The sequence below is a fragment of the Colobus angolensis genome, unplaced genomic scaffold, assembly GCF_000951035.1.
Source record: "Colobus angolensis palliatus isolate OR3802 unplaced genomic scaffold, Cang.pa_1.0 Scaffold137, whole genome shotgun sequence".
In the NCBI taxonomy this organism is placed as follows: Eukaryota; Metazoa; Chordata; class Mammalia; order Primates; family Cercopithecidae; genus Colobus; species Colobus angolensis.
In genome coordinates this window covers 7207083-7233846 of record NW_012114455.1, presented here as the reverse complement: position 1 = coordinate 7233846, position 26764 = coordinate 7207083, and the positions used below count along the sequence as shown (strand labels likewise).

Sequence of the window (26764 nt, the reverse complement as noted above, 5' to 3'; positions counted from 1 at the left end):
GGTTCAGTCTGTATTACTGGTTATGTCAGATACTAATGAATTATTATAATAACATTTGTGAAATCATATTCTAGTCAGTAATAAGAATTTAAAAATGTGCTGGGAAAACCACCCATGATATATTGGGATTGAGCCAAGACAGCCAGTTGACAACAGATGAGCTACTCTGCTGTTTAATACACTTAATAAAACTGTGTAGCTGCCCGAAATTGCTGTGTTGCTAAACAGAAATATCCCAAGGGTTTAAACAGAAAAGATAAATGCTCTCTTCGTCTTATACAAGAACCAAAGTAAAGATGGAACCGGAGATCTGGAAGCTCACGCAGGATCAGGAAGACGGGGTGCTACGTGAAGGTTGAGGTCTGCTCAGACAGGCTAAGCATTTGAAAAGAACAGAGTCTTTAAATATGGTGGGATGAATGTAGGAAATGGGACTTTGGAATCCATCTGGCACACTGGGAGCTTTCTTTTCTAGCAGCAAGTGAGGGGCTGTATGAAGACCCAGATGAAAGGGATAATATAAGACCAAACACTGCAAACTATGAGCCCCACCTCTGGGTCCCTAATCCAGAGCTCAGGCTGCCATCTGTTCATGAACCTTCTGCGAGTACATGTCTTGGAGTTGCAATGAGTTTAGGTGCCTGATAACCTGTATCCCGCGGGGAAGGTTTTTCTCTCTTTCAGAGAATTTCAGAGAAGCAGTGTTACAGGTAACCAGGCAGGGAAATCAAGCTTGCAAATAACAATGGCAATATTCTTGTAACTGCAAATGGGAACAATAAGGCTGGTTCTGTTACACTGAGCCAACACCAGATTCATGGGAACTAGCGGAAGACTACAACCGTAGCACTGAATGACTTCAAACGAAATAAAGCAATCCCACACAAAGAGTTCTCCTGCCCGACTGATACCAGCGAGTTGCCAGCTCTCTGGTGTTTCAGTATCCTCAAGGCCAGAGCATCCCAGCTGCAGGGAAGCAGAAGCACTGTCCAGGTCATGCTGATCACTTTACAGGCAACAAATACGAGACTTGTGCAGCTGCTAAGTCACAAACACCAAACTGAGCTTTAGGACTGAGCTTTCTTCCTACTATACCAGCCTCTCCTTTTCAAGAATGACAGCCCTAGGAGTGACAAGAATGTCTTGGGTAGAGAAGGAAGACTTTTTATGAACTGCTTTCCTTTTCAGTGAGCTCTTTCCAGTTTCAGTGTAGGCCATAGCCAGGCACTTTTGCAGCATGTCTGCTTCTCTGGGAAAGAGAACGTGTGTGTGGCACTACTCCTCACGGCCACGTGAGGGCACCCGCACCCCGTGCTAGGACCCTTCCTCTTGTCTACCTGCCCACCCCTACGCTGTGTGTATATGTTTTTTCCATGAGGTCAGGAGTATCAAGGTTGTAAAATAACATATTTTCACTTGTTTTCTTCCTATGTCCAAGACATAGCATTTCTGAAGTCAATTATCTCCCTGAGTTGCCATCATCTCCCCACCCTATTTCTCTTTGTGCTGCCTTTCAACCCATCAGAGTCGGACACCAACAGACGGGGGAGTACAGTGGTGGGCAAAAATGATTTTTTTTCCCTCACTGGTGATGTCAAATCCTTGTTCTGGCACTTTGTTTTAAAAGGCCTTCTGCAAACGTAAGATCTCTGTTCTCCAACCTCAAGAGGGAGAGCCAAGAGAGAGGCTGCCGTGCTGTCTACAGATGGGGTCTCAGGTGTCACCTGGGCCCCCCAAGGCACAGGTCCCTTTAGCACCATTTGTCCAGCACTGTTCCTGGTGAGGGATGAAAGAGCATTTTTGCAGAACTCCCAAAAGCAGACAAAACTAGAGCAGCAAGCATCGCCCCCTGAATGCATCACGTCACTATCTGGCACCATATTTAAATACAAGCTTTGTCCAGAGGTGACCAGGTGACCCAGATGACAAGGCGATAAGAAGAAAGACACACACGTCGAAACTGGCACACACAGACAATGAGGACAGAACTTGCAGTTCTTACGAAGTACAGGCCTGGGGCCTGGCAGGAGCACTAGTGTTGATCTGGCGGAAAGGGCCCTGTGTTCCTTTGGGGCCACCATAACGCCCTGCTCAGAGAAGGCCACCAGCCTCCCTTGTCCTCCAAGGCAGGCATCCTTCCAAGTCAGTGGAGATGGGCTGGTCCACCGCAAGTCTCTCCCCTCCGTCAGGAGCCCACAGGCAGCCCTGAGCATCCCCGTGGTCACCAGCTGTACCCCAGTGGGCACCCAGCGAGGGTTCTGGGGTTACCTTCTTGACCCACTGTTGTACTCACAATTTACCACCGGAAACCTCAGGAGTTTTCTGACCCTCCTGCCCTCCCCAGCCCTCTTATCCATCCCCATCTGTTTTTAGGCTGAAGCCTAAAACAGACAGAAACACAGTCACTCCCCACTCCCACCCCGGCACCATGGTCTTCTCTGTTTTAAAGGAGAAGTTTTCACAAAGCCTTTCTTTTGAAGGCCAGAAAGAAGAGGCCAAGGCCCGTCCGTAGGTATTTGGATTCCATAAGCCTCCACAGAGGTCCTACTGAAAACCAGGAGTACTAAATACCTAAGAAGAATTATGTCCCTCACCTACTGGCACCAGTAGTCTAGTGGGAAAATACATACATGAATAAATATTCTGTCATACAACTAATGCCAGCCTAGAGCACCATGAACAAAGACAAGGTGGGTTTGAGCCTGGTCTGATGGGTGAATAGGAAGAGGCCAGGCAGAAGAGAATGGCCTGGAATCCCAGGGAGACTGAAAGGGTGAGGCACTCCAGCTGTCTGGGGTGTCTGATGCCGTTTCCTCGGAGCTGCAGAGCCACACAGTGCTCATCCAAACACGCCCACGCGTGCTTCATGAAGCAGGCCCAGCATCCTCGGTCAGTGTGCAATGCCTCCAAAGCGGGCTCATTTGCTCAAGTCGGCCGCCTCTGCCTTCACCTGGCCCCAGAAGCCTGGCTTGCTGCCATCCGTGCCTGAACCCTGAATACATCTGGGCCTGTGCTCTGCTTTGAGGGCTCCCCAGAGGGGGAACGTTCAAGGGTCCCCTTGCTGCTCTGTTCCTGGTGGGGAGGGAGGGACAGCGCCACTCAGGCTTGTTCCTCCCACACCTGCCAAGAAGGCCGGTCCTCCCGGACCCATGGTGTGGAAAGCTGAGTCCGCCCCAGAAACAGGCAATTTGTGTAGAAAGACCAAGAGAAAGGGATGGGGATGGGCACGTGGAGAGGAACAGAGCGAGGCCACACTGCGGGCCCCTGGCCATCTGCTGCTGGGGGGCAGTGCAGCCAGGGGGCAGCCAACAGCCAGCCCAGCGCTCTCAGGTGGAGCCAGGACAAGGGCCTCTTTGTCCCTGAGCCAAGCACCTGCTGGTGTTCAAGGTTTGGACCCCAAACCTTGACTTAACCTTCAGAGGGGCCTTAGCCCTCAAATCAACAGAAATCATGGCCTCTACCAGGCGTCCAGCTCCTTATTCGGAGGCAAACTCAGGGGATGCACTTCTCTTTGCCACTTTTGATGCCACTTCTTTGATCGACCACTCTTGATGGGCACTTTGTCACTCTCCAGTGGCCTGTGAATTTGCCCAAGGCCTCTGCTTCTTATACCCCTGGCTCTTGGCGGTTCTCACAGGGCTCCGAGCCATTTGCCACCTCTGCCAAGTCGCAGATATGCTCAGCCCAGTGTGGGCTCCAGAGGAGGGTGAGGGCAGCCGCTAGCAGGCCCTGCCAGCCCAGAGCTAACATTGATTCAACCGCATTCTCTGCAAGCCCAGAGCTGATAAGGCCTGTGCAAGCGGGAGCTGTGGTTGATCCCCTGAATATGCAGGTAATTTAGAAGGACGGAGACAGGTGTCCCTGGCCTTCCACGAATAAATTGCGCAGTGATGGGGTTGGGCAGGGAGGCTGAGTATAGTCGCGAGATAGCACCCCAGGGAGCCAAGGGGTGGAACTGGCCTTCCAGGCTGATTATGCCTCTGCCTGGGGGAGATAGAAATGGCTCCTTCCTGGCATCCGTAAAGTTGCTGAGAGCAGACCTTACCTCGAAAGGCAAGACCCAAAAGCCTCCCGGCAAGTTCTTGAGCAGAGCCTGTTAGGGAGGAATTCCTGGTGGTTTTGCTTGGAGAGAAACAGGGCTGGGAGAAAGGGTCAGAAGAAAGACGATGGGGGAGGTAAAAAGAGAAGGGAGGATGGAGTGAGAAAGGACAGAGCAGGAGGAAGAGCGGAGCGTCTGCCGAGGGTGAAGCAGAGGAAAGGACATCTGTTTTCACAAGGGGCTGGGGGCCGCATTCTCTGGGAGGCTCCTGGGCCCCGGGCCTTTAGCATCTACTGAGTGAATACCTAGGATTGCTGACAGAGGGAGCAGAGGGGAAGGGGCTGGCTCCCATCACAAAGCCACCTCGCTGGGCAGTGTCAGAGGTGGTTTTAGCTTAGATCCGAGGCCTCCAAGAAGGGCTGTGCCGCTCAGACAGCATCTGTGTCTGAGAAACAAACCTCCCTGACCCAGTGGGTTAGAGGAGCAAGTGAGGTAGGGAGGAGAAGGGGACATAGGAGTCCCAGCCCTCGACTCTCAGGCCCTCCCCGCCTCGTCTCCTGCCCCAGTACCACGTGTCCATTTCCCTTGGCCTCACCCCAGCCCCACTAGAGCCTCAATTCCAGGTAGAGAGTGAGCGGCTGGCAGAGAAGGCCCAGCTCCGGTGGAGCCCTGCTCTCCAAGCCACCTTGCCACAGTACCTGGAAATGGCAACGAAACAGACAGCCACAGAATAATAAACGAATGCAGGCATGCATTCCTTAGTGATAATAAATAAATGTACAAGAAAGAAAGAAAGAGAGAAAGAAAGAAGAAAGAGAAAGAAAAAAAGAGAGAGAAAGAAAAAAAGAAAGAAAAAGAAAGAAAGAAAGAAAGAAAGAAAGAAAGAGAGAGAAGGAAGGAAAGAAAGAACGAGGAAAGAAAAGGGAAAGATTTGAGAGCAATTCTTTTCTATTTTTCCCTCTTTGGTTCATTTTGCTTAAAACCTACAAGCCCACTTTTTGCCAAAAGGGATGACGGTGGAGTGGGTACTGCATGTGGCAGGAGAGGAGCTTTTGGGGTGCCTTCTGTTACCTTGGAGTGAGGCAGCTGATGTGATATTTTAATAGGGATCTCATTTTAATAGCCTACAAATGAGAAGTCAGAGACAATTAAAATTCATTTCCAATTAATTGTTTTTTCTTCTCTCATTACCAAGAGTTGCCAGTTAGACACCAACAAAGCCTTCAAAACAAAAGCAGCTCCCAGCCTCCGCTTCAATCGAATGCCACCTGGAAGGAGGCTCCAGAGAGCGCCAGATCTTTGCTTCAAACTTCTCTCCCTTCAGCAAATGACTTCCCCGACCCCTTTGCGGGCAAGAGATAGCTTAAATCTTTAGAAGCTGGGACCCTGTAAGCCGTGAAGTCACGGACAAGTTTATTACCACGGCGCTGCAGGATACTTTTTTATAGTTTTTAATACTGGTTTATTTGCTCTCCTGAGGAATGGCCTCAGCTACCGCATTTCTTGAGACTGATTTAGCTTCCTCCCTTTCCCCTTCTGTGCTGTGACCAAAAATCCAGGCTACGAAAAACATCCTGAGACGACAGAGCCTCACCTGGAGCCGGCAGCCTCAGTGCCCCCCCTGCTGAATTGCTGAGTGAAGTTGCTCTCCGCTCACCCGTGCAACAAGGGAGCCTCCTTCAATGCCCCTAGCACGCCTTCCAGCTCTACAACCTTCACTCTGCATTAAAAACACATTATCAATGGCATCTATGAAACACTTAATGGATGCTAAGCATCTCACATGCACACCTCACTTAATGCTCATAAAAAACCTCCTTAACCAGATGCCTCTGGTATCCACCGGTTCTCAGGGGAAGAAACGAGGCTACGGGACTTTTCCAAGCATGGCGAGCCAGGGTTTCAGCTTGGCTGATTCCAGAGTCTGACCTCTTAACCTCTATTTCCTCCATGATTTTGATCTCTGACCCCTTTTAAGATGCCAGAGTTCCTGGAAACCCCTCAGCCTTGTTCTCTCTCTCTCTCTCTGGATGGGGAGAATGTTCTAGTTAAACTCCTCACCTCATCTGGAGCTTGATGACTAGAGTGGACGGCCCTGAATGACTAACCCTACAAGGCGCAGAGAAGCCAGGGCAGGAACTCTACAAAACCCAGAGGGGCAGGGTCGCTTCCCCAGGCTCCAGCCCCTTTCGAAAGCAGAAGGCTGTGCTCCCCCTACCAGCCACCACTAGTGGAACAAGTCTCCCCAAGTTCTCACTGAGCCTTATTTTATTATTATTATTGTTGTTGTTGTTTGAAATTCCTCATGATAACTGAGATAGATTTCTTAGGAAGCCAAATAATGGGATGCATTTCCACCCTGGCTTTATAATTAATGTTTGCATCATTTATCTTTCGTGGAAAGATTATTCTGACTAACGAGGTTCTGGGCCACTAATTCATTACACTGCCTTGTCACTTCCTGCTCCTTCTTATTACCCAGAAATAGACTCATTAGTCAGAGTTCAATGACAGGGAGAAATTGTGTTCCTTCATTTAATTTCCTCACTCACTTCTGGGCCCCATGTTTGTCTGAAATTGGGGATTAGAAGGGGGAATAAAGGAGTCATCTTAAGTCTCTGCTTCAGACTCATTATATCTTCCCCTTTGTTCCTGTCCAACAGGGAAAGGGCCAGGAGAGCTTGTGGTGGCCATGCAGGTGCTGTCCTTTCACCACTCAAGGCTACGAGCAGGGGAGGGGTCACAGCCCAAGCACTTAGGGACTTGCTACATATAATCAAGGTTTTTTTTTTGTTTTTGTTTTTGATCTCCACTCACAATTAGTAGTACTACCTGGGAATCCTTAGGAGTATCCAGGCATTGCTGATAGTAAATGCTGTAGAAGATATTTATAGATAGATAGATAGATAGATAGATAGATAGATAGATAGATAGATGATAGATAGATAGATAGATAGATGATAGATAGATAGATAGATAGATAGATAGATAGATAGATAGATAGATGATAGATAGATAGATAGATGTAGATATACACGCACACATACATGCATGACACAAAGTGCTTCCAAAGTCCTCTGCCACAAGAATGTAAGGTGATATAATATAGACACTAATAGCCCAGGCTCATGTTCCATTGGCACGAGTTCAAATCCTGCCTCCTCTCATGCGAGTTGCAAGGCCTTGTTCAAGATACTTAACCTCCCCTGGCTGCAGCTTCTCTACCACAAAATAGGAATGACAAAAGCCATCTCTCATCATTATGAGGCTCAAGCCGCAGAAAGCACCAGAAGTGGATTGCACAGTGTGCGGCAGCTATGACCATTAGGAACTTGGAAGAAAGGTGCCCTTGGAGTTCAACTAATCAAAAGCCAGCAGTGGGAAGAGATGGTGTCTCCAGGCAGTGGGTCCCAATCCTGGCAGCACAGAGGAGACACCTGCAGATGCCCGGGCCCACCCAGACTGTTGGAGTTGGAATCTCAGGCATGCGGGGAGGGCGTCTATGGGTTTAAGAGTTCCATGGTGGTTCTAAGGTGAGATCAGGGTGACAAGCCCTCAAGGTCTCAAGGGTCTGCTCAGGGACGTTTCACTCCTGGGCTCTTCCTGTTGAAAGATACTTGAGGCTGGACACTTGCTTACTGCTGTAAGGCAGGAAACTATCTGGGTCCCTCCATGACCAGGATTAGTACTCCTGTGGTTCCAGGTTCTGGGAGGCTCACTGGGGGCAAACGTAGGTGTATCACCTCTGTCATGGGGCTGTTCCCCTACTGGGGAGCTGGAATCAGAGCACCGATGAGTGCTTACACTCAAAGCAAAACAAATGCACGGAAGAAAAAGGGTGGATTCAGGGCCGGGCGCGGTGGCTCAAGCCTGTAATCCCAGCACTTTGGGAGGCCGAGATGGGCGGATCATGAGGTCAGGAGATCGAGACCATCCTGGCTAACACGGTGAAACCCCGTCTCTACTAAAAAAATACAAAAAACTAGCCGGGCAAGGTGGCAGGCCCCTGTAGTCCCAGCTACTCGGGAGGCTGAGGCAGGAGAATGGTGTAAACCCGGGAGGCGGAGCTTGCAGTGAGCTGAGATCCGGCCACTGCACTCCAGCCCGGGGGACAGAGCGAGACTCTGTCTCAAAAAAAAAAAAAAAGAAAAAGAAAAAGGGTGGATTCGAGGGTGAGCACCCAGCCTGTGGATCCTGTGGATCAGGAAGACTTTCCCAAGGAAGGGTCTTCCGTTGAATTATTAAGAGTCCTGAGGGTCACCCAGGAACAGAGGGATTGGAAGTGCTTTCTAGGCAGAAGGAGTAAAGACTACTACAAAGCCCATGTGGCTGGAACAAGAACAACCCTCGGAAGAGCAGAGCCGAAGAGCGAGCAGAGGCCAGGATCCACAGGCTTTGTAGATTCTGCCCAGAATTGGGGTCCTCCTCTTTAAGGGAAAAGGCAGCTTTTAAATGAAGGAATCCCAGGTAGGGCACAGAGGCGGGATGGCAAGATCCAATAAGCCAGCTCTGAAACCCACTTACTTCCTTGCAGCATAATTGTGAGGACCAAGGCCATGGCATGGAGCAAGGGGCCAGCCAAAGCCCTCCCCCTCTGCTAGAGTCCCTGAGGCCTCCAAGTCAGTTCCTTAGAGAACATTGCATGGCCCCAGACCCCAGTGCATAGAACTGAATCTCTCAGACGTGAGACCTGGATCTTTACTCACCCAGGCACAGACCAATAGCTCAGCTTCCAGAAATGTTGATCCCAGCCACAGCTGGAAAAGAATGCCCTCCTCCCTAGTACGTCATCCCACTGGAATGGTAGTGTGTCACCAGCCTTTAGGGAGTGCAGCTTTGTGAGTCCTTCACCAGGACCCCAGCCATCTCTGTTGCACTGATCTTATCCATTTGTGGACCAGAGAGGCTGAGGACCCTGTTGTGGGTGGGGGACTCCGGGAATGCCATCCAGGGCTACTTGGCTTTCAGTCAACCTCTGCCCAGAGATCACAGGCATCTCCCATCTCAGGATGTCGGAATCGGATGTGTTTGTCGAGTATGTCTCTTCATTCTGGGATCCTCTGTTCTGGGAGGGGTGGTTGTAGGCATGGCTCCAGTGGGGTTGGCCAGGCTGGGGGCAGACCGCTGGTCTCCTCCCCTCACAACGCATTGCGCGTTTGTGGTATATTATGTGTTTATGGTCAATGATCTCCTCCTCAGTGAAGCTAGTCATGAGAAGTGAATCCTTGAGTCTGGCCTTAGCTGTTTGTAACTGTAAATTTCATTGAAATAGAGGAAACCTCTGGCAATTATAAGACAGGAGGCAGGGCCAGGGGCAGAGTGTGGACATCTCATGAGCCATATTCTAAGGCACTGCTTCTCCCATGGCAGTAATGCTGAGAGCTAAGGAGTGATAGGCAGGGTGAAGGGTGGAGGACGGGCCTCACTCAGTCACTTGACCACAGGTTGAGGAATTCAGTAGCCCTGGGCACTGAAGCCTGAGAACAGATGTGTTGTCTCCAATTACCAGGAGAAAAAAATACTCCAGACTGATGCAGTGACCTTAGTGAATATGTAGCCTAGTATAGACTACACATTACAACATCACATTTACTGTTTATTTTTATTCCTATGACCATTAAGAGAAATAGAGTTAGCAAAACTGGATATTGAGCAATGTGTGTCTTAAACTATTTATTATTCCTTATCTCAATTAATTTTCAAAACAGCATTGAGATATATATCATACCCAGTGCACAGATAAGGAAACTGGAGATCAACATGGGAAATTGACAAAAGTCAGGCAAAATAACGGTAGGACGGGAATTTGTCTCAGAAGCCTGCCTCCTTTCCAAGGCTGATGGCCAGTTCTGCTTGTTCCCAGACATTGGGACTGAGTCTAGATGGATGCATTTTGTGACTTTTTTAGTTTGCTAGGGCTGCCGTCACAAAATACCCTAGACTGGGTAGCTTAGGCAACAGAAATGTATTGCCTTGCACTCTGCAGGTTAGAAGTTCAAGATCAATGTGTCGGCAGCGTCAGCTTCCTCTTAGGCATCTCTTGCAAATGGTCGCCTTCTTTCTGTGTCTTCGCATGAACTCTCCTCCCTGTGTGCTGTGTCCCCATCGCTTTCTACAAGGACATCAGTCATGTTGGATTCGGGCCCAGCCAGATGACCTCTTTTTGCCCTAATCACCTCTTTAAGTATCTCCCAACACAGTCACCTTCTGAATTACTGGAGGTCAGGACTTCAACATGTAAATTTTGGAAAGATCCTGTTCAGCCCATAACAGTGACCAAACAGTATGGACAAAGCTCTTTATCCTTCACTTACCAGGAATCTCTACTTGGCTTTTCACATCAATGCAATCACTGTTTACCCAAAATATTTTTTACCCTGTAGTACAAAAAGGTTTACATTCTGAATGACTGGGCAAATGTCAGGATTAAGATAACTCACTCCAGAGATGAGGCGTGGGAAGGATGGGTAACAGGAAGCCGCTGTCTCCAGGTGTCAGCCTTGAGAGGAGATCCCTTCTTAATTTCCCTGAGGGATGGGAGGGAACGCGTGAATGCCACTGGCAAACGCAGATGGCATTTAGAGCACGGTTCTCCCTCAGGCTTGTTGGGTACCCATCCGTGGCTGCAGGAAGCAGTTCTGTGGGTCCTGTCTCTGGTGCCCAGCAGAGGCGGAGGATATGGGCTCCAGGAGTTCAAAGTCAGGCACACACGAAGATGTGCCAAGTGATCCTAGTCCCTTTGTTTAGCTTCTCTGAGTAACAATCGTCCCTTTATTCTGTCTGTCATTAAAGGATGGCAACAGATGTAAAAGAGTGGCTTTTAAATGTTGCCGGAAAAAGGAAATATTAGAATCTAAAAAAAATCAATGGAAGAGAGCAGTGGTCCCCTTCTGACTAATGGCATTCTATAATCTCTTGACTTTGGGGATAATGAACTACATCTCAAATCTACTTGGTTTATTTTACTAAAATTATCAAATTAACATATAGGAAGAAGAAGATGTGGGAACTGCAACGTATGGCGCGTGTTCATTTGGTACCTGGCACTGGGGATAGACAGCTGGAGAGACAGGGAATTTAATTTCCTGGGGCCCATACGCCTCTGAGTGATTGGCAGGCTAATTTTGCTCTCCACTAGGCCTGGTATTGAAAGGAAGTGAAGATGCAGAAAGCTGCCAAGAACTGTTCCTTGCGTTGGCAAAAATTCTAGACCTCATTAGAAAAATCAAGAACTAGATTCAGAAATTTGGAAGGCCATGGTGAAAGGGGATTTTTCAAGTAATGATAATTATTAAATATTGTCAGAGCATCCTTTTACAGGTACTTGGTCTCTGGTTAAGCTTCTACAGTATTACACTGACATGCTTCTGTCCTCATGTTGAGAGGTTCAGAGAATTTAATAAATTGCCCAAGGGCACACAGCAAATTGGTAACAGATGCAGGTCTCAAACTGGGTTCTTCTAAATCTGGGCCCGGCTCTTTGTCACCTGCCTGTGCTGGCTCCACTGGAGCCCTGTCCAGAGAGGCCTAGCAGTCAAGAGTTTGGGTGATCTGCAAAGCGAGAGGGAAGCTAGCCCAGGGTGGTCCAAAGACTTTCCTTTCCTGTCACCCTCTGCTCTTTTGGGATAGGATTTTCACCCCAAAGCAGTTAAGTGCACAAATACTGTAGTCAGAAAGACACAAGTTCTAATTCAAGCTTCAAGGTCATGTGACCTTGGGCAAATTATCTCATCACTTTAAGTCTGGATTTCCTTGTTTGTAAGAAGAGCATGATAAAACCAGTATCACAGAATTGCTTTGAAAGTAAGATAAATCTGTGTGTGTCTGTGTGTGTGTCTGTGTGTATAGTAAGGTGTCTGACTCTTAGTAAGGCTTAGCTAAAAAAAAAAAAATGGTTACAAAAACATCCTTGTCCGAAAAGAGAGAGGGAATCCCAGCAATCCTCAGTCCTCAAAGCCGGCTTTGCCAGGGCTGGCAAGGGTGTGACTTGCTATTGAAGACCACACATTTCTTTGTTTCCATCTCTGCTAGTAGTGGTGCACACAGTCCCCCTCACACTCACTGCTGTTCCCTCAAAGCTAGAGAACCAAAGCTGAGAAGCAGAAACCCTCTCAGTGGCCTGGCCCCTGCTGCAGACAGACAGAGGGGTCAAGGAAAGCCTCAGGACCCGAGGCAGGGAGAGGAATGGAGTGACAGAGATCAATGTTGGACCCAAGATGATTAACTGTGCCAACCTGGGGCACTGGCGCTAGGGAGACGGCCAGATCGATGGATTCCAAGCAGATGAAGAGCCTGGCGCATTCAGCAGCCAAGCTGTGAAGTTAAACACAGCGACGGGGCCAGGCGTTTGGTGAGCGATGAGGGTGACGAAACAGGACGCATGTATCTGGGGCAACAACACTGAGAGGCCAGATCTAATTCTGAAAAATGTCTTTGCTCCTTGTCACCTTTCAAAGGCACAATCACAGTCCTGTGAGTATGCATGTAAGAAGATGAATGTGTGTGTGAGCACGTGCCAGCATTTGTGTGTTGGGGGGGCGTGCGCGTAAACACTACCCCTTTGTCTTCTTATTCCACCAGGGCCCAGTAGTGCTGGGGAATGTGTTGTTTATTAGGTAGGTGCAAATAGAATTTCATTCCCATGGTTCCGAGAATCATAGCATATTAAAACTATTCAAATATATCCTGTGTACTTATATACTCTGTGGAAAATGTTCTTGTAAAATTAACATATACTCTATTACCTCCTTATTAATGGGAAATTCTGAGGGACTGCCTTCATCCATCACAATAAGCTGAGCCCCTCAGCGTTCCCCGCCATGAACTGACAAGGCAAGCTCTGAGGTCCACAGGCAGCCAGGAGGGAAGGCCGTCCCTTTTCATCCATGCAATGCCTACCCTATGCAGAAAAGGGAGGACCTCAAGACCAGGGAGCAATTATGTTGCAGCCCTTATTCTATGAACACACTCAAAAAGACACTAATGTTCCCGCTAAATCAGTGACTCCACCAGCCTTGATCCACAGGCCTTGGCTGTGGCAGAGGGACTGCAGGAAGCCACGTGGCTAAGAACCCACCTTCTTATTGCCATGTTGGGCAGCTTCTAGGAGTGCTTCCTGGTTGTAGATCTTCTTCCCTTTCAAAGCAGGTTGGGGGTGGTGCACAGCCCTTGCTCGGGCTAGGAGCCAGACACATGGCAGCTTAATTTTCCCCATTACGCATGGCAAATACCAAGAAGCATTCCCAGGTGTGTCTGCAGCCGTGTCAATCTGACATGAGTCACAGTGTCTTCGGAGGAAATGAAAGACCACAGGACGGGGCCATGGCATCATGAAAAAAGACGCTTTGTGATTTTCAACATACGGTGACACTTTTCCTAATTTAGAGGGGGAAGCTGGGTTTTGAGTTTTCTTTTATGCCCCCTCTTTGTGAAAAGCAAGGGAAAGAAGATTTAAAGAACATCTGTGTATTCAAATGATAGAAATAGAATTACACACTTTCAGGAACAAATTCTAGTATTTTTGTCTCTTTCGAAGATTTCCGAAGCCTATAGCTTTATCTCTCGTGTGTGTGCGAGAGCGTTTCCTCTGAGGCCTTAGACATAGTTGAAATTGTTTTTGTCTTTTTCCCCTTTCTGCTAACCCAGCCCCCACTTCATTCTGTTGATCTCCTTTAATTGGACATAAGATAAAACTGAGTATGTTCAATATTTGTATTGAATTGAGTTTCATGTTTCCAGTCTGGATTTATAGACTGTTAAATAGAATGTTTTACGTTTCTCTCTCTCAAAGAAAATAACAAATACATGTGGGACAGAGCCATCAGTCAATTATATCAGTGGATTGTTGGCAACTCACAGGTGGAAAAAACAAGAGCATTTTCACTCTACTCTTAGGGGAAAGCAATTATATTTAAGAGCAGTAGAAAGCCAAAACAAGTCTGGAACTTCAAAACGCCTTTCTTGACGGACCAAGAAAAGGTACAGTGACTACAATGACAAACCAGCCTCCAGCTCTTTTAGAAAGCTACTCTGCCTCATGCTAAAGAGAAAATAAGTGATGTTTCAGCCTTGGTGGCCAGGCAGGAATAGAAAAATACATTGACAGCAATTGGATAGACCGTAAAATTAAGTAAAAAATTCTTAATGTACAAGATCTCAGTTTTCCCACAAACCTCCTTTCTGTTCAGAAATTTCCAAACCATTTACTGCCTGACCATGTCAGGAATGACATTCTTCCTTGTTCTTGATTTTCCTTCCTGGAATGTTTTAATCCAGAACACCTCTCCCTACTTCCTCTAGGCCCTACTCACAGCAATGTAGCTGACACATAGCATTAGGGTGCAAAACCTCAAATCCTTTCTGACTTGAAACTTCACCCAGGAAAGACCTCTTAGCAAAAGTGCCGGCCATTGTGTCACAAGACAAACCCCTTTCAAAGAGCAAAGCCATCATCATCTCAACAGCCACAGTCACCGCCTGGACCTTCCGTCCTGAGGAAAGGATTCTCCACCGAATCTGGGGGGAAGACCCCCCACCAGTCCGCGCAAAAGATGAAGAACTGAGTATGCACCTACCTGTGCCCTTCCACTTCCACCTCTTCCCACCTTCCCCGTTTCTTTTTCCGCTCATTTTTTTTCCACTTTAAAAACATCCAACTTTGCCTTGGGGATGAGCAGAATGAAATGTCACTTACCTATAAAAAGAGACAGAAGAAAAAGCCATGCATCACATTACACACAAGTTCTTTGAAATCAAGGCCGGCTTCCGACTTTGAAACTGTAACAATGAGTGAATATTATTTTTTCATCCTACCTTTCTATATTTAATGAAACTCAGGATTTTGCAAGTAACCCATCCCCAGGGCCCAGTCTGCCTTCATGATTTTCCTTTTGTTTCTTTGCATCCCCCGGCCCTCTTCACCACCCTAGCCCCACATCATCTGTCCCGGCTTCATGGACGAAAGGTCAGGAAGGAATGAGGGGGATGCACAGACCCAGAGATCAAGGCCTGCCCTCAGATGTTGGCAGCAAGGTTTCGAGGCACGAGGAGCCGGGTTTTGCCTCTTTTCTCACAGGCCACAGAGATAAGACCCAGGGTCAGCCCCGGCTGGTGCCTCTCGGGAGGAGGGAGGAAGGTCAGCTCCCCGCAGGGTGACTTTCCACCTGGTGCCTTCGGGGCTCTTTCAAACGACTCTGCTCTGAGTCCTCCTCCTCTCTCCCTCCCTCACCCCCCTCAGCCCTCCTGGTTTGGGTGTGAATGAATTCACCCAAGGTCTCCATCCCCCACTTCATCCTGCAGCATCTGTCCTTCAGACCTGCTCCTACAGAAAATCTCATTATTGCAGCACCCTGAGGCCAACAACCACCTGAATGGGTCATTGTGTTCAGGCCCCTGTCTCAGTACAGGATGCAAACTGGTCCACCTGAGTCCTATGGGACCCTTTGAGAACCCTGAGATGCTGAGTCCCCGCCTTGCCTGGCTCCTGGCCCCAGAGGCTCCCTGTCTTCATGCAGCAAGCTCCTTGAGGCCGACTGATTCGGTTCTGTCCTGCTGCCTAAAGGGAAGCCAGGCTCTGAGCATTCAACTGGCAAGAACAGCCCCTCGCCCACCACGCTATGTAGTGGATCCTTCACATGCTCACATATTGGAAAATTGACTTCAATGTCCTGCTAGTGTCTTCTTATTATGCCTGAATAACTCGGTTCCTTTTAGCCTATTCTTAGAGATTTCAGTTTTCCATCTTTCCTCCTCCAAGCTCCTATGAGACCCTCTGTGGAGGACAGCTCAGAGCTGAGCCCTGGAGAGAAAAGCAGCCATATGTCCCCCAATTCTGTCGCTGCATCCCCCAATCAAGATGCTCTGCCAGAAACGGAATTATGGTCAAATATTGCATCCCGATCACATTAGTATATTAAAGACTTGGAGAGGGTTCGAGGTAAAGATCTATGCTTAAACTTTTCCTAACAGTATTTGACTCAGAAATATTTCTTGCTATACATAAATTAAAACACCATACTTCAGAAGGATGACTACATTTTTTCTCATTATGAATGTTAAACTAAATACAATTGATCTGATATTATCACAAGCAGTGGCCAGAGGACCCTGAAGTCAATGACCCACCCACCATGCCCTACAGAAAGCCTGGGCTGAGGGCTCAGTATACAGGGTCTGGCTCAACTCCCTCACCCAGTGTGATGAAGGGCTGTCCCCTTGCTCCCTGAAGCTCTCTCACCTGTGAGATATGAAGACCCCGAAGCACCCTGCACACTAGGGTGTGGTGAGGCTGCAACAATACTTTAAATGTGCTTTTCAAACTGTAAAGAACGAAACACTTCAAGGGGCTGGTGGTGTCAGTACCTCTGTTCCTGAGGCCACACTCATGGGAGAAGAGATCACTTGGCCTCAGCTGCCCTGGGAGCTGGTGAAAAATGTGTGGTTTTGACTGTGGTCAGTCAATGAGACATCAGAGGCAGCAGTTCCTTGAATACTTCCCCGGCTCTGGACCCTGAGGGAGGGAACTGATCCCAGGGCTCTTTTCCATCTTTAATATCTCTGCCTACATGGCTTCCTCTATCACACAGGGAAGCTCTCTCTGCCTTCTCGGTGCTTACATCTATTTTTTTCTTCTTGTTGGAGTCTCACTCTGCCACCCAGGGAGTGCAGTGGCATGATATCAGCTCACCGCCAACCTCTGATGCCCAGGTTCAAGCGATTCTCGTGCCTCAGCCTCCCGAGTAGCTGGGATTACAAGCGCCTGCCACTACGCCCAGCTAATTTTTTGTATTATTAGTAGAGCCAGGGTTTTGCCATGCTGTCCAGGCTGTTCTCTAACTCCTAACCTCTGGTGATCTGCCCACCTCAGCCTGCCAAAGTGCTGGAATTACAGGCATGAGCCACCGTGTCCAGCTGCTTACACCTTTTAAAGCTTGTGATCCTGCTGTCTCTGCTCTGTGGCTTTGCATCTGGGCAAGTTTCTCTGCAGACCAGGAACCTCTAAGTAGGGGGAGGAAAGAGAGGCCGCTGAATCAGAGCAAGGCATGCCGCCCGCGTCTGCCTCCTCTGTTAGTCTTGAATAAAAGAGAATGCAAGGACAGACGGGCATCAACATAATGACGCATCCATGTAGGTTGGTGAATGTAAGAGCTGCACCACGTGGGTGTGGAATGTCAACAGTTGGGGAGGCTGTGGGGCAGTGGGAAAAGGGGTCTATGGGAATACTCTGTATTTTCCCCTTATTTTACTGGAACCTAAAGCTGCTCCAAAAATAAAGTTTATGAATGAAAACAAATGACAGGCCCTTAAGTTCTTATTCATTCAAGAAAATCTTCTCAAGCACATTCTATGTGTAAATCCCGGAACAATTTCTTATTGAACGGGAGCATTCTGAGAGATGACTGCATTTTCTGTGTACAGTGGACAGAATGGAAGAAATGGGACTAAGATCCTAGCCCTGGGAGAGATTGAAAACTTAATGGAAAGAGAGCAATATGTCTATAAAAGGTAAGGGAAATAGAAAACCATGCTGTCCCACGATTATCTCCCCATCCCACCCCTTTATCTGTGCAAATCTCATCTACAATTTAAACCCAGCTTCAGTGCCACCTGGCTCCTCAGGTCTCTTCAGAGCTCATCTCAGAATGTGTCACTCACGCCTCACTCTTCCCCTCATACTCAACAGCTTGCTGCCTGCCTTGCCCTGTGGTTCTGTTCTGTTTTGCCATGTATTTGAGTCTGCTGTTCCCACTCCGCTTCTACATTTTGACTTTGCAACCCTGACAACATCTAGCCCAGGGTTTTCTGCAAAATGAGTTGTAAGAAAGCTCGAGGTTTCCAGACCTTTGTGAATGTGGAATTTGCAGATAAGAGATTGTGGGTCTATGCACACTACTGCGATATGCTGAGATAGTGCTGAGACTCCAGAGATAAGAGATACAATGCCTGCCTCCTTACGTCCTGGCGAGGCACACAGATGAGGAGATGCTGAGCTGTAATATAGCATCCTATTGACAAGACACAGGTAGGCGTGGGGTGCTCTGAGGAGACACAGGAGAATTGTCTTCTATTTTGGTGCGAAGAACAATACAAAGGAAAAACAAACTGGAATTGGTGGAGACCACCAACAAAAACTTCCAAGAAGAGGCTGGCCCTTTGCGAGCAGCTACCTGATGACATGCAGTATTAAAAACACTGGTCCACCCTCTGCCCTTTATTCTTCCATGCCAGGGAAAGCGTGCCTTATTTTTCCCCCTTCTTGCACTGCAGAGTTCTTCTGCGATGGAATTCCCCACTGACCTTTCCCAAATCCAAGGCTGGCCTCAGATGCTTGTCTCTCCAAAGGACTCAGAACCCTAGATAGCAGCTAACTCTCAGACTGGGCCAGTGCTGGCTTGATGCTGGGTCTCCACTCAAGGGTCCCCTCGCCTGACCCTTTTCGAAGACTTTTTTTTTCTTTTTCTTTTGGCTGGTCTTTATAGGGCCATTGTAAAACCACAAGTGGAAACAGCTCAACTGCTCAAAGACGGATTCATCTGAAGAGCTTGTCCTTCTCCAGGCCGGTCATCCTCCCGCTAACAGTGAGTGCAGAGAAGCACTCCATTAACCCCCTGAGTTCCAGAGCCAGGGACACTTCTCAGCCTCCGAGAACTGAGCAACAGTGCCAGACCACCACGGTGGCTCACGGAGCACAGAGGACTCGGTCAAACTTGAAAAGAACAGATTCCACGTGTAGTGCAAGTGCTTTCTGCAGAAGTGGGTCATCTCCTTGGGAAGTGTTTATAGTGACAGTTCCATATCTACTCCAAACTTGGACCTAGACAAGCTCTGTCTCAAACACCCTCTCGGAAGACTTTTGGGCCTCCAAGAAAAGAAAAACAGGGTGAAAAAGCCAGGGCTCAGCACGCAGGGACAGAACAAGGTAGTGCTCCTTCCTCCTCCTCCCCTCTTATGCCCCACCCTCCACCTTCGTCCAAACGAACCGCAAAACCCATCAGTAGGAGCTCTGCCTCCTGTGACCTGCAGGAGTATATCTGTGACACAGGCTACAGGTGGCCAAGCCTCCAACTCCTTCTCCTTAGCATCTGTCAAGGACCTATGTCAAGTCCCAAGTCTACCCATGCGGTTGGGAGGATGGTTCCTCAATGCCTGCAGTTATTCACTGGATTCAGAAGTGCCTCCTCACAGCCCCTGCTGCATCACAGGAAGGAAAAGAAAGGCAGAGTTGCTTTTGTGTCTTTTTAGGGGAAGAAATGAAGTGGGGTCATCTAGAGGTGCAGTATTTTTAGGCAAGTCTTTTTAAAAGACTATGTGGGTGGATTTAAAATCTTTTCTCCAGCCACCCCCCTAACTGGGATGCTGGTGGTATGGAGACGAATCTCTTACACTTTTTTTCCTGTGGTCTTTTCTTTCCTTGCAGAAAACACTGCTGGAATGCAAAGCCTTCTCCCTTTACCTACCCACGTCTCCTCTATGCCCTAGAGTGTGAGGTCTGGCACTAACACTTCGCTGGTGGGAATACTGAGGCCCAGGAAAATGGCAGGTGAGGATCTGGTGGATTTGAGGGAAATAAAGGAGAAGCAGAGATAACTGACTACTGGTTTAGGCTGTCCCTCATCTGCCCTCCCATTCCTTCCCAGGCTGAGGGAGGAAGTCCTCCTGGGACCTAAGGCACAGGTTCAATGGTGGGATGGGGCAGGTGCCCAGACGGGCAATGGATTTGGTCCCAGCATTTCAGAATGGCACTGCTTCTATGCTGCTCTGAGTCTTCCAGTGGAGACCAGAGTTCCTCTGAGCAGCACTTTTCCTTCCCCTTCATTGCCTCACATGGAGCTTGGCTGGGCAGGAGGTTTTTCTTTTCATTCCAGTGAGCATATTTATTAATTTCCACAGTCAGACAGAACAATGTGCTAAACATCTAGGGAATCTCAACTGTCCTCCCTGCCAGCCCACCCTCCTTTCTCCACCACTCCTGAGTGGGGAATGGACTTGGCAGGGTCTGTGGTCCCAGCCCACCAGCAGGCCGAGCCCACAGCCTCCCATCTGTGTCTTTTACAGCAAAGCAGCTGAGAGCAGCCCTCTGCACAGAAACAACCAAGCCAGAGACTTCTTTGTGTTTCTGGAAGGCCCAGAGGTTGTTGCTGACCTCGCCTTGTTTCAGGTTTCCTGTTTTTCCAAAAAGGAAGGAGGAAGGTACCAGATTAAATGCTACTAATTAGTATCTTCTCCTGGATGATGGAGCAAGTATCTGGAAATTGCTAAGAATTCCAGAAAACACAAAGGATAACTCTGGTGCAGGGTAAGGATGGGAGCCCCCCTTTTCTTCACAGCTGAGCTATCAGATCCTAAGCCGGTAGTTCTCAGCTTTGTCTGCACACAAGAATGACTTCAGAAGACTTGAAAAAGCCGCATGCCCAAGTCGTATCCCAACCCAATCACCTCAGAATCCTTGAGAGTGGGACCCTGCACTCCTGTTTCTACAAACTCTCTAAGCGACTCCAACATGCAGCCAAATACGGGAAGCAGTGTACTGGAGCATGCCTGAGGACCGGGAGGGGCTAGGTAAAACACAGGTGCGAGCCCCAGGCCCAGCGCTTCCAATCGAGTACATTTGCATGTGGCCTGAGAGTTTTCATTTCTGAGTAGCTGGGTGGATTAATCCATTTTGCATTGCTATAAAAGAATACTTGAGACTGGGTAATTTGTAAAGAAAAGAGGTTTATTTGGCTCACAGTTCTGCAGGCTGTATAAGTAGCATGGCTCCAATGCCAGCTTCTGGTGAGGCCTCAGGGAGCTTCCACTCATGGTGAAAGGCAAGGGGAGTGGGTGCGTCACATGGTGAGAGAGGGAACAAGAGCCAGTGTGGGAGGTGCCAGGCTCTTTCTGACAACCAGATCTCATGTGAACTAACAGAGCCAGAACTCACTCATTACTGCCAGAACCCCACCAAGCCACTCTTGAGGGATCCGCTCCCATGACCCAAACACCTCCCACCAGGTCTCACCTCCATCCTTGGGGGTCACATTTCAGCATGAGATTCGGAGGAGACACACACCCAGCAGTAAGACTGGGCGATGCCACTGCTATTGGCAGATACCAGACTCTGAGAAGCTCTGCATTAGACGGACCCTGAGACTCCCGGAAAAAAAAAAAAAAAAACCTGTTGGGACTGGAGGAGTTACTTCTTACTACGACTGTAGTTTTTGTGGCTGTGAGGTCCTCTCACCTCCTCCCAGGCTTACCTGGGACACACAGGATACCAGCTCTGCCTTTGGCGGTGGGGGTGGATGGGTCACCTGGCTTTTCCTTGACATTCTAGGGCTGCGACTGGAAAGGAAGCCTTAGGAGAAAGGGGCTTCAACCACTGAAAGGAAAGGCAGATGACATCCCTTCTTCCTGCCTCTCCTGCTGCCAGAGGATTCTGACTTTGTGCCTTTAAAAATGAACCCCACGATGTCACCAAACCTCCTCCTGAGGACAGAAAACAAGGTTTTCTTCTCCCACTATCACCGGTTACAGTCCTGTGCACATGAGAGCCGTCTGCTGAATTAATCAATGAGTGAACTCTCCATCTGACGGGCAGGGAAGCCAAGAGACAGTGACGTTGCTGCCGATGCAGAGGAAGCTATTGTTGAGCTTCATCGACAAATATTGAACAAACACCTTCAATGAGCACCTGCCCACTTTTCTGATAAGGCTGGAGGCTGTAACAACCTGAGACAGGAATTTCACTCGCATGAAATTACATAATTTACAGCCCTATTATCACCAGTGCATCCTGGTCATTCCGAAAGCCACTCATCCAAAGGACAGGCTAGAAAAGAGGCTGTAAGTGGAGCCCTCTGAGGGGGTGCTTTGGTGTGGTCCCACCTGTGTTCTCATACTGGAAGCCCCCCCAGGACCCCACACAGAGGTGCCCCACACTCTCAGCTCCAGGCACTTGGGTAGGAGCAGCAAGGAGGCTCCACTTTTGCATCCTGCTAAACATCCCACACTTTGCACAGATGAGGATTGCCCTCCACTCAGCCACTGTGGCAGGGGAGAGGCAGAGCCAGGGGGCTGCATTTTCTCCTTCCCTGTGAGCTTGTTCATATAGTAAAACACAGAGACCCCACTGTGACTGCTGATCACATCCAAAGCAAAGGCAGGTTTTGAAATTCATCAGAGATTTCTTCCGCAGCTGCAGCCAGCGAGGCCTGAGCCTTCCCCTCCCCCAGGGCCCTCCGGCTGATGTCAGTCCTCCCGTGGAAGCCAGGAAGACTGTGACCAGGGCCCTCCGGCTGATGTCAGTCCTCCCGTGGAAGCCAGGAAGACTGTGACCAGGGCCCTCCGGCTGATGTCAGTCCTCCCGTGGAAGCCAGGAAGACTGTGACCAGGGCCCTCCGGCTGATGTCAGTCCTCCCGTGGAAGCCAGGAAGACTGTGAGGTTGTCTTTCCAGTGGGCCACATCTGTTTCTGAAGGCTAAGAGAGACAGCAGGTGGAGGCAGACACGTGGGACTGAAAGATCAAAGGAAGAAAAATAAAGGTAACTTCAAAATAAAAAGGTCCCTAAGAAGGGAAGAGTACAAAGGAAGGACTGAGGTCTCTTCTTTCCTGCCTTCTCCCTTCTGGAGCTGGCTCTGCGGTCCACACAGGGCACACCCACGGGAACCTGGTGAAGGAGGCCCGCTTCATCCAGTCCCTGGGAGAAATTGCAGCAGCTCATCAGATAGGGTGGTGGCTGTAATCATGCTACAGTCTGTGATCGGTGGGTTTTATGGAGATGTTTAGGAGATCGGTAATAAGGTTGCTCCAGTAAACAGTCTGGCGGGGCAGTAAAGGATGAAGGCAATCGCGCAAGTTGCATTCCAAGTGGCTTTCTGAAGACGGAGTGGCTGCCACTCACGGCCATGTGTGCCAGGGTGCACTTCCTGATCGGAGGGCCTGGAATGCCTTGACTGGCTCAGATTCCTGCCCTGCTGCAGCGGGGAGCAATCGTATTGTGTCCATTCTCACTGGTTTGCTTGTTTTTCATCGAGAAAGCAGGTCTGAGTCCCGCTGCCCAACAGGCAGGGGAGAGTGTGCTGGAGCAGTCACAGTCCAGATGCTGACAAATCCCCCTGCCCACTCCAGAACCCGCGCTCTGTCCACAGGTAGGGTGAGCCAGCTGCTGTCTTGCCCCAAGTTGGGCTGCTAAGTATTTGACAACAGTGCTGAGCAGCAATCTTCCAAAAACATCAACCATGAGAGTGAGTTGATCATGTCAGGAGGTGAGCCTGGGCCGCTGCGGCCTCTTGTTCTTCTGTCAGTTGTGCGTGACCTTGGGTCTGGGGCCCAGGCCAAGGGAACCAGGCCCGGGGCACCACCTTGCTTTGTTCCTGTTTGAGGCCACTGGAACTCTGAGTACACCGATTTTCCCAGTAAATATATCTGGTTGCCAAGGAAGCCTCATTAGGAACTGGGAGTGTTATCTCAAGCTTTTTCTCATAGAAAAAAACCACAATGATCTTGTCTCTATTCAGGTGCTGCTGCGTGTGCAAAGTCCTTTAGGTCCATTCTTAGGATATTTGATCCTACAGAAGCCTTATGGGGTCCATCTTCTTTCCACTCCCATTTTACACAAGAGGACGTGGATATTGGGAAGGCTGTCATTTTCTTAAGGTCACAAGTTGTTAACTCATAAGTCTAGAACTCGAGTGACATGCCCCCAATCCTGTGTCCATATTCGAAGCATTCTGATGGGAGAGTGTCTGCTTCCCGGACAAAGAGCAGCTCTGCTGGGGGCCACTCAGGCTGCTTGGACCTATATCTAACTGTTCCCTGACCTCAGAACAGCACAGCTGATGAGCTGACCGAAGCCTCCCCTTGAGTGGAATCCATTTTGCTTTTTATTATCCTTTTTTTTCCTTTTTCTTTGGGGAGGGCGGGGGGACAGAGTCTTGCTTTGTCGCCAGACTGTAGCGTAGTGATGTGATCTCAGCTCATTGCGACCTCCGCCTCCGGGGTTCAAGCAATTCTCCTGCCTCAGCCTCCCAAGTAGCTGGGACTACAGGTGTGTGCCACCAAGCCCAGCTAATTTTTGTATTTTTAGTAAAAGATGGGGTTTCACCATGTTGGCCAGGATGGTCTCGATCCCTTGACCTCATGATCTGCCTGCCTCGGCCTCCCAAAGTGCTGGGATTATGGGTGTGAGCCACCACGCCTCGCTTTTATGATCTTTTACATCCCCGGCCTAGGAGACAAAGATTTAAATGTACTAGTCCTGAGCAGAATGTATGTTGAGAATCCTATCAATGCTGGTGAAGGAGCTTTATTCCACAGAATCTGCCAGGGAATCTTGCTTCAAGTTTACTATGGAAGATGTGCAATTGATTTGAATGCAGATAACAATGAGTAGCTAATTCTCAATAAATGTTTTTAATAACTGGTTGGTATTTGTTCAACTTGTTTTTCGACTAGCTATACACAACTAGAATTTATGTGGTGGTTACTGTGTGTTAAATGAAAATCAAATGATTATTAAAAACATTTACTGAGGATTAATTCTGCAATAACCACCTACACAGTATCTGTCAAAGTAAATCCTCAACAAATGCGTATTTGAGGAGCTTAATTTAAATTGTTTTTACAAAGTAAACTTAAAAAAATACTTTTGAGAACAGTCGGTAGTTGCAAAAGTCAGGATCTAGGGTTTGTTGTTCACTCAGCTAAAAATGACAGCATTCTCGGTCTTTCGTATCTACATATTTGTAAACCACATGCACCAAGAACCAAGAACTGAGCAAAAAACTAGAAATCTTGGTCAGTAGATTAAGTTTATATGTAACTTATTGAAGACTAATAGTATCTAAATGCCTGGAAAACATGTAGAGCTTGCACTGGAGTCACCCAGTCTCCAAACAATGATTCATTTACCAACCCCTGAAGAAGAAGGAAGCCAAGAGGTTTCTTGATATTTTCTTGAAATTGTATAACAGAATTTCCCCAGTAATTTTTTAAAATTCGGTATTTTCTTTTTCTAATGTAGTTTAAGCTCATTTCCTCTAGTGAGGCCACAGCGATATGAGAAAGAGTAAATTAGTGTTCTTATATCCCTCAACAGAGTCCTTCTTACATAGACGATGATGATGATGATGATGATGATGATGGCTGTTTAATGAGAACTTTCTGTGAGCCAGGCACGTCATCTCATTTTATCTTCATAAACATCTTTTCAGCAGTCTTGTTATTTTTACTGTTTTTCATAGTAAAATAGTCTTTACTGAGAACCCAGGGAAGTCAAGATCTGAAGGCCAGACTGGACTTTCAGAAGCTCTGGCAAAGAGTGAGGAACCATGTTGGAGCAGAGGTCTGGCAGAGAAGAGAAGACGAATGCAGACCAACATCATCCAATGAGGACAGCAATGTGGGAGAAGCAATGGTCCCTCACCACAGTGAACCAATGTGACTCTAAGGTCACACCTCTTGACTAGCACACCTGTGAGGATGTGCCCCCCAAATTTAGGAGGGCATTGGTTTTAGAATCACTGGGGAATCCAGAGATTTCATCTTCAAGAAAGAGCATTTGCTTCCAGCATTGCCTATCAGAGAATACGGTGTCTTAGTGAAATGGTACCTGAGACTGCCTCACGGCCCTGCTATTCTATGAATAGTCTGTGTAGTGTTAGACAGCATTACACCTCCCTCCTGCAGAAACCCGAGGCAGTGAGAAGGGTGAAGCCTAAGCTTCCTTCCTGTGTAACTGTCTGTGGTGTGCTTCATCAGACCAACGGGAAAGAAGTGTGTCTGCTCAAAGTCTAGAGCCACAGCCCTGGCATCGCTGGTGACCAGTGGGCAAGTCATTAGAATTGAATAGATCATAAGGTGGGAAGAAGGTCAGTCTAGGAAATGCTAACTTTGCAAAATAAACCTGTTTAACAATTACTAGCATACAAGAAGTGTTCACCCCAAAAGTTAAGAAAAAAAAAAAGCACAAAATTATTGGTTATTCATGGACTATCATCCACTTCCCTTTCACCTATCTGATCACCATGTGTATTGGCTTAGAACCTAGAAAGGCTTAAACTACATGCACCCCTCACCCCAACACACACACATACACACATACAGAGTTTCTTATCTACGGTGCTTCTACTGAACGAGGTGATTAACTCCTTGACCTTATGGAACTCTAGCGTGACCTCAGAGAATAGATAGAATCTTGTTATCTTGTAATGAGTTTTATGGCTTATTTCAGTACATCTCAGCCATGTTTCTCTGGTGATTAAGGCAACTATCAGCCCATGCATTTTAGGATTATGAATAGTGGAGCTCTCTCCAGATAATGGAAAGGGCTTGGGAATGTTCAGAGCACTTTTTATCCTGTTCAATACTTATTCCCACACTCCCTCCCCGATATGCATAAACAGACACTGCATTCTGTATCTGGACACACCATGGTGCCCTTTCTACCCTTTGCTTGGATATGATTATCAAAATAATGGCTTTTAGATTTAATTGATGTAAGTAAATCCCCTGCTTACCATTCATTGGTGCCACGCACAGTGTTTTAATTACTATCATTATTGCTTAGGATTTGGGCAAAGGTATCACTTGATCTGAACTTGCCATCTTCCACTACAATGTTATGGCTTGAGCGTCTGTGATTATCTGTACAAACGTGGTTGTTCGAGTGACCACCCTTTCCCCGTGCACCTGCCATAGTGCTCGATGAGAGGAACAACATGGGCACAACATCAGGAGACCTCAGG

General features: G+C 48.1%; 1 protein-coding gene across 3 annotated transcripts in view; it reads right to left on the bottom strand.

Moving 5' to 3' along the window:
- NTM (neurotrimin) overlaps positions 1-26764 on the bottom strand; it is a 975363-nt gene that overhangs the window by 673944 nt on the left and 274655 nt on the right. The window contains exon 2 of one of the 3 annotated variants that reach the window (XM_011934700.1): positions 14614-14732. The exons of the other annotated variants lie outside the window; for them this stretch is intronic. Within the exon in view, the coding sequence (XP_011790090.1) occupies positions 14614-14668 (55 nt within the window). The 5' untranslated portion in view covers positions 14669-14732. The remainder of the gene's footprint in view (positions 1-14613; positions 14733-26764) is intronic. 3 annotated transcript variants of the gene reach the window in all.